The 12,252-nt window shown below is 46.2% G+C and overlaps 1 protein-coding gene across 1 annotated transcript in view; it reads right to left on the reverse strand.

Moving 5' to 3' along the window:
- LOC138946620 (mucin-19-like) overlaps window positions 1–12,252 on the reverse strand; it is a 148,160-nt gene that overhangs the window by 24,641 nt on the left and 111,267 nt on the right. Inside the window, exons 59-65 of the mRNA XM_070318064.1 lie at window positions 9,805–10,209; window positions 9,161–9,205; window positions 3,861–4,265; window positions 3,341–3,385; window positions 2,444–2,848; window positions 1,923–1,967; window positions 292–696 (exon numbers count right to left, since the gene is read on the reverse strand). Of these exons, the coding sequence (XP_070174165.1) occupies window positions 292–696; window positions 1,923–1,967; window positions 2,444–2,848; window positions 3,341–3,385; window positions 3,861–4,265; window positions 9,161–9,205; window positions 9,805–10,209 (1,755 nt within the window). The remainder of the gene's footprint in view (window positions 1–291; window positions 697–1,922; window positions 1,968–2,443; window positions 2,849–3,340; window positions 3,386–3,860; window positions 4,266–9,160; window positions 9,206–9,804; window positions 10,210–12,252) is intronic.

Genomic DNA, 12,252 nt, shown 5'->3' on the forward strand with positions numbered 1-12,252 from the left:
AGCAGTTATCCACGACGCCAGTTTAGCTTCCCTTCCCAAATCTAAAGACGAGCAAATGAATGTAGATTTACTCGCTATCGGTATCAGGAGCAAAACGGTATCCTGAGTGCCATTAAAAGGCGATATGTGTAAGAGACTCACGTTTAGCGATCGTGAGTGACATTGAAAGGCGATGTGTGTGAGAGACTCACGTTTAACGATCGTAAGTGCCATTGAAAGGCGATGTGTGTGAGAGACTCACGTTTAGCGATCGTGAGTGACAGTGAAAGGCGGTGTGTGTGAGAGACTCACGTTTAGCGCATCCAGTGAGTTGCTGCAGAGTGAGAGTGGAAGGACTCTTGGTGCTGGCTGGTCCCTCAGCCACGATCACCACCTTGTCCACTGCCTGGTCGGCATTCAGGTCAACATTCACTGCGCCCTCCCCGCCGGCTGGCACCGCCACCGTCTGTTCCGTGGGCTGGTCGTCAGCGGCAGAGCCAGAGAAGTAGTAGAGGACTTTGAGGCTGTCCACGTTCTGGACTGTCAGGCTGGCGGACTGCAGCGTGACTCCGGTGTCTGTGGGTGTCAGCACCACGCGCACTGTCTGGCCGGCAGCAGCCGTGAAGGAGTTGGCTTCCCCTGCCTGGGTCTGACCCTCAGTGGTGGGCGTGAAGTCTCCAGCGGTCAGTGTCTTGGCCTCGCCCTCCGAGCACACCTCTGTAACGGTAACTTACTGTGTAGCTGGATGCAATATCTCACACCTCTGTAACGGTAACTTAATGTGTAGCCCTATCGCACACCTCTAAATGTCAAAGCTTACCTCAAATGCAAGTGACAAGTGTCATACATATTCAGAGAAATGAGAGAGATCGAAGAGAGGATAGGCGGGGGCAGGGAGCAGATCTCAAAACTGGACAGTGCACAAGCCAAACTTAACTTCACATTGACAAAAAGAAAGTCAAGGGAGGGACAGTTCGACAGTTAAAACAAGTCGCGTAAGGCGAAAATACAATATTTAGTCAAGTAGCTGTCGAACTCACAGAATGAAACTGAACGCAACGCCATTTTTCAGCAAGACCGTATACTCGTAGCATCGTCAGTCCACCGCTCATGGCAAAGGCAGTGAAATTGACAAGAAGAGCGGGGTAGTAGTTGCGCTAAGAAGGATAGCACGCTTTTCTGTACCTCTCTTTGTTTTAACTTTCTGAGCGTGTTTTTAATCCAAACATATCATATCTATATGTTTTTGGAATCAGGAACCGACAAGGAATAAGATGAAAGTGTTTTTAAATTGATTTCGACAATTTAATGTTGATAATAATTTTTATATATTTAATTTTCAGAGCTTGTTTTTAATCCGAATATAACATATTTATATGTTTTTGGAATCAGCAAATGATGGAGAATAAGATAAACGTAAATTTGGATCGTTTTATAAATTTTTATTTTTTTTTACAATTTTCGGATTTTTAATGACCAAAGTCATTAATTAATTTTTAAGCCACCAAGCTGAAATGCAATACCGAAGTCCGGGCTTCGTCGAAGATTACTTGACCAAAATTTCAACCAATTTGGTTGAAAAATGAGGGCGTGACAGTGCCGCCTCAACTTTCACGAAAAGCCGGATATGACGTCATCAAAGACATTTATCAAAAAAATTAAAAAAACGTTCGGGGATTTCATACCCAGGAACTCTCATGTCAAATTTCATAAAGATCGGTCCAGTAGTTTAGTCTGAATCGCTCTACACACACACACACACACACACAGACACACACACACACGCACATACACCACGACCCTCGTTTCGATTCCCCCTCGATGTTAAAATATTTAGTCAAAACTTGACTAAATATAAAAACGATGCAGATATACAGACAGACAGACAGAGAGGGAAAGAGGGGGATCGGAGAGAGAGAGAGAACAAGAGAATCTACCCGTACCTGCTGCAGTGGTTGGTTGTGGTGCTGTGGTTGTTGCAACGACAGCTGTTCAACACACAAACATCAACAGCACATGAATCACACGTATAAGACTGATCTGGAAGAGTTCTTTGGACTTCGTCTGTTCAAATCAAAACACCCTTTGAACATACACAATTTGAGAAATGTATTTGGGTGATGATTTTGGCGAATGTATTTGCAAGAAGTCCCAGGAACATTCGCTGTTCTGTAATTTGGACACATCGTCATTAATTAACCCACAACTGCTCCGCTATCTAGCTAATTGCATCCAAGTCCCAAGTGTGTTCAACAATTTAATTGTTCAGTGCAAGCAGTTATCCACAACGCCAGTTTAGCTTCCCTTCCCAAATCTAAAGACGAGCAAATAAATGTAGATTTACTCGCTATCAGTACCAGGAGCAAAACGGTATCCTGAGAGCCATTGAAAGGCGATGTGTGTGAGAGACTCACGTTTAGCGATCGTGAGTGACAGTGAATGGCGGTGTGTGTGAGAGACTCACGTTTAGCGCATCCAGTGAGTTGCTGCAGAGTGAGAGTGGAAGGACTCTGGGTGCTGGCCGGTCCCCCAGCCACGATCACCACCTTGTCCACGGCCTGGTCGGCATTCAGGTCAACATTCACTGTGCCCTCCCCGCCGGCTGGCACCGCCACCGTCTGTTCCGTGGGCTGGTCGTCAGCGGCAGAGCCAGAGAAGTAGTAGAGGACTTTGAGGCTGTCCACGTTCTGGACTGTCAGGCTGGCGGACTGCAGCGTGACTCCGGTGTCGGTGGGTGTCAGCACCACGCGCACTGTCTGGCCGGCAGCAGCCGTGAAGGAGTTGGCTTCCCCTGCCTGGGTCTGACCCTCAGTGCTGGGCGTGAAGTCTCCAGCGGTCAGTGTCTTGGCCTCGCCCTCCGAGCACACCTCTGTAACGGTAACTTACTGTGTAGCTGTATGCAATATCTCACACCTCTGTAACAGTAACTTACTGTGAAGCGGTATGCAATATCTCACACCTCTGTGGCGGTAACTTACTGTGTAGCTGTATGCAATATCTCACACCTCTGTAACAGTAACTTACTGTGAAGCCGTATGCAATATCTCACACCTCTGTAACGGTCACTTAATGTGTAGCCCTATCGCACACCTCCAAATGTCAAAGCTTACCTCAAATGCAAATGACAAGTGTCATACAAATTCAGAGAAATGAGAGAGATCGAAGAGAGGATAGGCGGGGGGAGGGAACAGATCTCAAAACTGGACAGTGCACAAGGCAAACTTAACTTCACATCGACAAAAAGAAAGTCAAGGGAGGGACAGTTCGACAGTCAGAGAAAGGATGTAGACAGACAGACAGACAGACAGACAGAGAGGGAGAGAGGGGGAGAGAGAGAGAGAAGAAGATAATCTACCCGTACCTGCTGCAGTGGTTGGCTGTGGTGCTGCGGTTGTTGCAACGACAGCTGTTCAACACACAAACATCAACAGCACATGAATCACACGTATAAGACTGATCTGTAAGAGTTCTTTGGACTTCGTCTGTTCAAATCAAAACACCCTTTAAACATACACAATTTGAGAATCTATTTGGGGGATGATTTTGGCGAATGTATGTGCAAGAAGTCCAAGGAACATTCGCTGTTCTGTAATTTGGACACATCGTCATTAATTAACCCACAACTGCTCCGCTATCTAGCTAATTGCATCCAAGTCCCAAGTGTGTTCAACAACTTATTTGTTCAGTGCCAGCAGTTATCCACAACGCCAGTTTAGCTTCCCTTCCCAAATCTAAAGACGAGCAAATAAATGTAGATTTACTCGCTATCAGTACCAGGAGCAAAAGGGTGTCCTGAGTCCCATTGAAAGGCGATGTGTGTGAGAGACTCACGTTTAGCGATCGTGAGTGACAGTGAAAGGCGGTGTGTGTGAGAGACTCACGTTTAGCGCATCCAGTGAGTTGCTGCAGAGTGAGAGTGGAAGGACTCTGGGTGCTGGCTGGTCCCTCAGCCACGATCACCACCTTGTCCACCGCCTGGTCGGCATTCAGGTCAACATTCACTGCGCCCTCCCCGCCCGCTGGCACCGCCACCGTCTGTTCCGTGGGCTGGTCGTCAGTGGCAGAGCCAGAGAAGTAGTAGAGGACTTTCAGGCTGTCCACGTTCTGGACTGTCAGGCTGGCGGACTGCAGCGTGACTCCAGTGTCTGTGGGTGTCAGCACCACGCGCACTTTCTGGCCGGCAGCAGCCGTGAAGGAGTTGGCTTCCCCTGCCTGGGTCTGACCCTTAGTGGTGGGCGTGAAGTCTCCAGCGGTCAGTGTCTTGGCCTCGCCCTCCGAGCACACCTCTGTAACGGTAACTTACTGTGTAGCTGTATGCAATATCTCACACCTCTGTAACAGTAACTTACTGTGAAGCGGTATGCAATATCTCACACCTCTGTGACTGTAACTTACTGAGTAGCTGTATGCAATATCTCATACCTCTGTAACAGTACCTTACTGTGAAGCCGTATGCAATATCTCACACCTCTGTAACGGTATGACTGTTTGACCTTTGATCATAACTAGTGCTGTGATAATGAGCTTTAGCACTGTTGTGATGGTGTTGACACTATCCTTGCCCAATTGAGTCTAACTACCTGATGGCTAATCTACTGTGATACCTGTGATAACTGATGATGATTACTGTGATTGGTTTTATGTGTTTGGTTGGTCTCTTCTTTTGGTAGTGCAATAGCGTTAATTATGGATTGTTGTTATCATCATTTACATAAAAACTTATCTGTTAATCCAAACAATGATATAATTACTTTGATGTTCTTAACTACACTTTAACATGGAATGTATGTATGTATGTACCCAGCTAGCAAGCTTTCGTCGGCCGACTCACGATTTCAGTCGGGTGACGTCGTCAAATGTCGTGTGTCGACGACCGTTGTTGCGCCGATATCGTTTTGACTGTGTGTAAAACTCGGCAAATGTACGTAATAAACCCCGACATCGGCCCGACGCAATGTTGCTGTCGATACAAATATGCAGAGTTACGGGAGATAACAACTTGAATTTATTATCATTATTTTAACATTTGTTACGTCCCCTGTTCAAGCGTCGGGAACGGCGTGACATGACCCTGCAAATGCGAAACTAAATTATTCATATTTGTTGACTTTTTCACATAGGAGTAGGATAATTAATTGTAAGTTTTGTTTGTATATTTGCAATCAAATACAGCATGAGCTCAAACCATGAGTTTTACATTTTAAAAATACGCCATCATATATACTTGAAATACTCTAATAGCTTTCCTTACGGTAAACAAGATTGAGTGTGAAGATGGCCGGCTGCTACTTTCCCGCGTGAGCGAAGTTTATTTGTTTTCTTAGTTCAAGTTAATATCGAAAGAAGAGACATTCTTGCGAATGTTGCACAGCACATTGATGATATGTTATCCGAGACGAATGTCGCCTCGGGATCTCAATCTGAGTGCTGGTCCCAGTGCCACGTGGTGGCGGTGATAGTTGACAAGTTAAAATTGTGTAGCCAAGGACGGATGGAAACCTACAGGTGTGTTCAAGCTGTTAACGTCAACTCGATGACAACCGACGGATCCAGCGAGTAAGTGATTTTGGGGTTTTTTTTGCTTTAATGTTAGTTTTGCTGTTATACAGTGGGGGGAGGGGGGGGGAGTACATACTGCTGTATCTGTATATATATGTAGATGTAGGTGTGTTTTGTCCTGTTACAGTGGGGGGGGGGGGGGGTGGTGGAGTACATACTCATGATACTGCTGAATCTGTAGCTGTAAGTGTGGTTTGCACTGTTACACTTGGGGGGTGGGGTGTATGTATACTGATGTATCTGTAGCTGTAGGTGTGTGTATTGCATTGTAACACTTGGGGGGGGGGGGGGTTGTACATACTGATCTATCTGTAGCTGTTTTGCACTGATGCACACTTGGGGGGGGGGGGGTGTGTACATACTGCTGAATCTGTAGCTGTAGGTGTGTTTTGCACAGTAACACTGGGGAGGGGGGGGGGTGTACATACTGCTGAATCTGTAGCTGTAGGCGTGTTTTGTACTGTTACACTTGGGGGGGGGGGGGTTGTACATACTGATGTATCTGTAGCTGTAGGTGTGTTTTGCACACAGGGGGGGGGGGGTTGAACATACTGCTGTATCTGTAGCTCTAAGTGTGTTTTGCACTCTACACGGGGGAAGGCGGTGGAGTGTTGTACATACTGCTGTAGGGAAGTTTTGTACTGTTACAGTGGTGGCAGCGGGGGGAGGGGGGGTGTACATAATTCTGAATCTGTAGCTGTAAATGAGTTTTGTACTGTTACAGTGGGGGGGGGGGGGGGTTGTACATACTGCTGTATCTCATAATCTGTAGCTGTAGGTGTGTTTTGCACTATTACACTGGGGGGGGGGGGGGGGGGGAGGGGGGTTGAACACACTGCTGTATCTGTAGCAGTAGGTGCGATTTGTGCTGTTACAGTTGGGGGGGGGGGGGGTGTACATACTGCGGTAGCTGTAGGTGTTTTTTAAACTGTTACACTTGGATTGGGGGAGGGTTGTACACACTGCTGTATCTGTAGGTTTGTTTTCCACTGTAACACTGGGGGGAGGGGGGGTTGTACTGCTGTAGCTGTAAGTGAATTTTGCACTGTTACACTTGGGGGGGTCAAGGTCAAGGTCACTTTGACCCTTATGAAATGTGACCAAAATAAGGTAGTGAACCACTAAAAGTGACCATATCTCATGGTAGAAAGAGCCAATAAGCACCATTGTACTTCCTATGTCTTGAATTAACAGCTTTGTGTTGCATGACCTTGGATTACCTTGACCTTGGGTCAAGGTCACATGTATTTTGGTAGGAAAAATGTGTAAAGCAGTTCTTAGTGTATGATGTCATTGCTAGGTCAAGGTCATGTAAAGGTCAAGGTCAAGCATGTGAGTCGTATGGGCTTTGCCCTTCTTGTTTATACTGCTGTAGCTGTACGGGGAGGGGGGGTATACTGCTGTAGCTGTTAGTGATTTTTGCACTGTTACACGGGGGGGGTGGGGGGGTGGGGGTGGAGTACATACTGCTGAATCTGTAGCTGTAAGTGTGGTTTGCACTGTTACACTTGGGGGGTGGGGTGTACATACTGATGTATCTGTAGCTGTAGGTATTGCATTGTAACACTTGGGGGGGGGGGGTGTACATACTGATCTATCTGTAGCTGTAGGCGTGTTTTGTACTGTTACACTTGGGGGGGGGGGGGGGCGGTTTGTACATACTGATGTATCTGTACGTGTGTTATGTACTGTTACAGTAGGCGGGGAGGGGGGGTGAACATACTGCTGTATATATGTAGCTGTAGGTGTGTTTTGCACACAGGGGGGGGGGGGGGGGTTGTACATACTGCTGTATCTGTAGGTCTAGGTGTGTTTTGCACTCTACACGGGGGAAGGCGGTTAAGTGTTGTACTCGAATACTGCTGTATCTGAAGCTGTAGGTAGGTATGTTTTGTACTGTTACAGTGGTGGCAGCGGGGGGAGGGGGATGTACATAATTCTGAATCTGTAGCTGTAAATGAGTGTTGTACTGTAACAGCGGTGGGGGGGTTGGGGGTTGTACATACTGCTGTATCTGTAGCTGTAGGTGTGTTTTGCACTGTTACTAAAGGGGAGGGGAGGTGTACATACTGCTGTAGCTGTAAGTAATTTTTGCACTGTTACACTTGGGGGGTTGTATATACTGCTGAATCTGTTGCTGTAGGTGTGTTTTATACTGTAATACTGAGGGGGGGGGGGGTGTATACGGCTGTATCTGTAGCTGTAGGTGTGTTTTGTACTGTTACAGTGAGGGCGGTAGGGGCGGGGGGTTCTACATACTGCTGTATCTGTAGCTGTTGATGTGTTTTGCACTGTTACACTGGGGGGGGGGGGGGGGGTGTACATACTGCTGTATCTGTAGGTTTGTTTTCCACTGTAACACTGGGGGGAGGGGGGGGGGGTTATACTGCTGTAGCTGTAAGTGAATTTTGCACTGTTACACTTGGGGGGGGGAGGGGGAGGGGTGGTGGTACATACTGCTGTATCTGTAGCTGCACCCAGCCAGCAAGACATTAGCGGCCGATAGTCGGCCGAACACCCTTCAAAAAGTCGGGCAGGTGACGTCAAAAGATACGACGTGGGTGTTGGCCCGACTAACTTTTGCAAAGAGGCAACGAGGCGGCCGACAGGCGGCCGAACACCTGTACTATAGCGGCACGCATCCGGTCCGATGTTAATCGGCCCGATGGCTTGTTGGACCTGCGGCCCGACACCTTATGCCGACATCGTCCCGATGTCTTCCCGCTGAAATCGATATCTTCCCGATGTCGGCATAAGGTGTCGGACCGCAGGTCAAACAAGTCATCGGGCCGATTAACATCGGACCGGATGCGTGCCGCCATAGTGCAGGTGTTCGGCCGCCTATCGGCCGCCTCGTTGCCTCTTTGCAAAAGTTAGTCGGGCCAACACCCGCGTCGTATGTTTTGACGTCACCGGCCCGACTTTTTGAAGGGTGTTCGGCCGACTATCGGCCGCTAATGTCTTGCTGGCTGGGTATGTATGTATGTATGTAGGTATGTATGCATGTGTGTTGGTGTGTCGGTGTGTCAAGTGTGCAAGTAAAAAGGGTATTGTAGTTGTACATATATTACTTTAGATATTTTTTTGTTATCATAGGTTTTATAAATTTTCTTCTCTTATTCTTTTATAATTATTAATTAATGACCTATATGTGCTGATGACCAATTTAATTTCCTTTGTTGTATCAATAAAATGTTATGAGTTATGAGTTATGAGTAACTTACTGTGTAGCTGTATGCAATATTTCACACCTCTGTAATGGTCACTTCAACTGTAGCTGTATGCGATATTCGAAACCTCTGTATCGGTCACTTAATGTGTAGCTGTATGCAATATCTCACACCTCCAAATGTCAAAGCTTACCTCAAATGCAAGTGACAAGTGTCAAACATATTCAGAGAAATGAGAGAGATCGAAGAGAGGATAGGCGGGGGCAGGGAGCAGATCTCAAAACTGGACAGTGCACAAGGCAAACTTAACTTTACGTCGACAAAAAGAAAGTCAAGGGAGAGACAGTTCGACAGTCAGAGAAAGGATGCAGACAGACAGACAGACAGACAGACAGACAGACAGACAGACAGTGAGGGGGAGAGAGAGAGAGAAGAAGAGAATCTACCCGTACCTGCTGCAGTGGTTGGCTGTGGTGCTGCGGTTGTTGCAACGACAGCTGTTCAACACACAAACATCAACAGCACATGAATCACACGTATAAGACTGATCTGGAAGAGTTCTTTGGACTTCCTCTGTTCAAATCAAAACACCCTTTAACCATACACAATTTGAGATATCTATTTGGGTGATGATTTTGGGGAATGTATGTGCAAGAAGTCCAAGGAACATTCGCTGTTCTGTAATTTGGACACATCGTCATTAATTACCCACAATTGCTCCGCTATCTAGCTAATTGCATCCAAGTCCCAAGTGTGTTCAACAACTTATTTGTTCAGTGCCAGCAGTTATCCACAACGCCAGTTTAGCTTCCCTTCCCAAATCTAAAGACTAGCACATGAATGTAGGCTGACTCGCTATTCGGAGCGAAAAGGTAGGAAGAACAAGGACAGAGAGCATGGAGAATTGACACTGAACATTACCCCGACAAAGCGTTTAAAATCACAATATTGTAATAACAACCCCAAGCCATAGTCTCTGACCCAAAGGACTCCATCTTTAGGCTGGCTGAAACTACTTTCTACTGATCGTGTGGCGTGATCCACGTGGCTAGCGATCCTGAGTGACAGTGAAAGGCGATGTGTGTGAGAGACTCACGTTTAGCGCATCCAGTGAGTTGCTGCAGAGTAAGAGTGGAAGGACTCTGGGTGCTGGCCGGTCCCTCAGCCACGATCACCACCTTGTTCACGGCCTGGTCGCCATTCAAGTCAACATTCACTGCGCCCTCCCCGCCCGCTGGCACCGCCACCGTCTGTTCCGTGGGCTGGTCGTCAGCGGCAGAGCCAGAGAAGTAGTAGAGGACTTTGAGGCTGTCCACGTTCTGGACTGTCAGGCTGGCGGACTGCAGCGTGACTCCGGTGTCGGTGGGTGTCAGCACCACACGCACTGTCTGGCCGGCAGCAGCCGTGAAGGAGTTGGCTTCCCCTGCCTGGGTCTGATCCTCAGTGGTGGGCGTAAAGTCTCCAGCGGTCAGTGTCTTGGCCTCGCCCTCCGAGCACACCTCTGTAACAGTAACTGAATGTGTAGCTGTTTGCAATATCTCGCACCTCTGTAACAGTAACTTACTGTGAAGCGGTATGCAATATCGCACACCTCTGTAACGGTAACTTACTGTGCAGCCGTATGCAATATCTCACACCTCTGCAACGGTCACTTAATGTGTAGCTGTATGCAATATCTCACACCTCCAAATGTCAAAGCTTACCTCAAATGCAAGTGACAAGTGTCATACATTTTCAGAGGAATGAGAGAGGTTGAAGAGAGGATAGGCGGGGGGGGGGGGGGGGGGGGGGAGGGAGCAGATCTCAAAACTGGACAGTACACAAGGCAAACTTAACTTCACATTGACATAAAGAAAGTCAAGGGAGGGACAGTTCGACAGTCAGAAAAAGGGTGCAGACAGACAGACAGACAGACAGACGGACAGAAAGGTGGAGAGAGAGAGAGAGAGAGAGAGAGAGAGAGAGAGAGAGAGAGAGAGAGAGAGAGAGAGAGAGAGAGAGAGAGAGAGAGAGAGAGAGAGAGAGAGAGAGAGAGAGAGAGAGAGAGAGAGAGAGAGAACTCGAACTCGAACTCGAAAACTTTATTACCGAGGGATGATAGCATTAGGTCCATATGGTCCTTTCTTACAGCTAGTCCCTACTATAATACACACATGAAACAAAGAACAAATATGAAGAATGAAAACATTTAAACAAAAAATCAAATAAAACAAAATTATGCAGGGAAAAGTATAACAAAATAAAAATAAAAAATTCAAAAGTGTGCTTGTTAATGGAAGCATACTATACACTTTCTCTTTCACACATCCTCACACACACTCGCACAAATTGTACACCGACTTAGTCGTTAGAGAGGTGCTTTCGGAGCTGTCTTTTAAAAGAAGATAATGACAGACATGACTTGATATTTACAGGTAGTGAATTCCAAAGGAACGCACCAGAATAAGAAAAACTAGTTTTAAACAAATCGATGCGGGGCCTTGACAAGGCAAGGTTATTTCGAGTGTTTGAATAATATGACGGAGATGATTTGAAGAGTTGTATAAGATATGTTGGGGCGTCCTTATAGACGACTTTATACATAAATGAACATTTATTATACAAAAGCTGCTTTTTTAAGCTTAACATCCCAATACTTTTCATCTTTTCCTTTGTAGAAAGAGATGGACTGGGCAGAACTAGTTTAGCAGCTCTACGCTGGAGCGAGTTCAGCTTCTTCAAGTGAACTTCACTACACCCGTCCCATACTATGGAAGCATAATCAATGTGGGGTTTTATGTGGGCATTGTAAAATAGTTTTCTTGTGTCTAGATTAATAATGCTTTGTAACTTTGACAAAAGAAACAGGTTTTTAGCAATTTTTTTGCAGATTCCATTGATGTGAGTCTGCCATTTGAGATTATTATCAACAGTAAGTCCCAGTAAACGGTGCTCAGCTACTTGCTCAATGGAGTGCTCATTTAGGGACAGACTCAGAGTCATTTCTGAAAGTTGATGTTTTTGGCGAGTGCTGATTATCATAGACTTTGTTTTAACTGGATTAATAAGCATACGATTTGCAGAACACCACTCAGAAACATCGTTTAGGCTCTGTTGTAATTTGTCTTGAATTTGTGCAGGGCTTTTCCCTGTTGCATGTAAGGTAGTATCATCTGCTAACATATGACACTCAACAGATTCGGACTGTAGGTACAAGGGCAAATCATTTATATACATGCAAAATAATACAGGTCCTAAAACAGACCCCTGTGGCACTCCACATTTCACAGTGCCCTGAAAAGAGTACGTATCGTGTACGTATACAGATTGAACCCTCTCTTTAAGATAAGAGTAAAAAAAAAGCGACAGTGCTAGAACTTTTCAAATAACATTTTAATTTCTGTAGAAGGATCTCGTGATCCACGAGGTCAAAAGCTTTTTTTAGGTCCAAGAAAATATCACCAGAAATGTCTAACCTATTAATGGATGAGTACCATGAATCAGTTAATCTGGCAAGGGCAGTGTTACATGAATGTTGAGAGCGAAAACCAGATTGAAGTTGATG

The sequence above is a fragment of the Littorina saxatilis genome, linkage group LG14 (genome assembly GCF_037325665.1).
Source record: "Littorina saxatilis isolate snail1 linkage group LG14, US_GU_Lsax_2.0, whole genome shotgun sequence".
NCBI lineage: Eukaryota > Metazoa > Mollusca > Gastropoda > Littorinimorpha > Littorinidae > Littorina > Littorina saxatilis.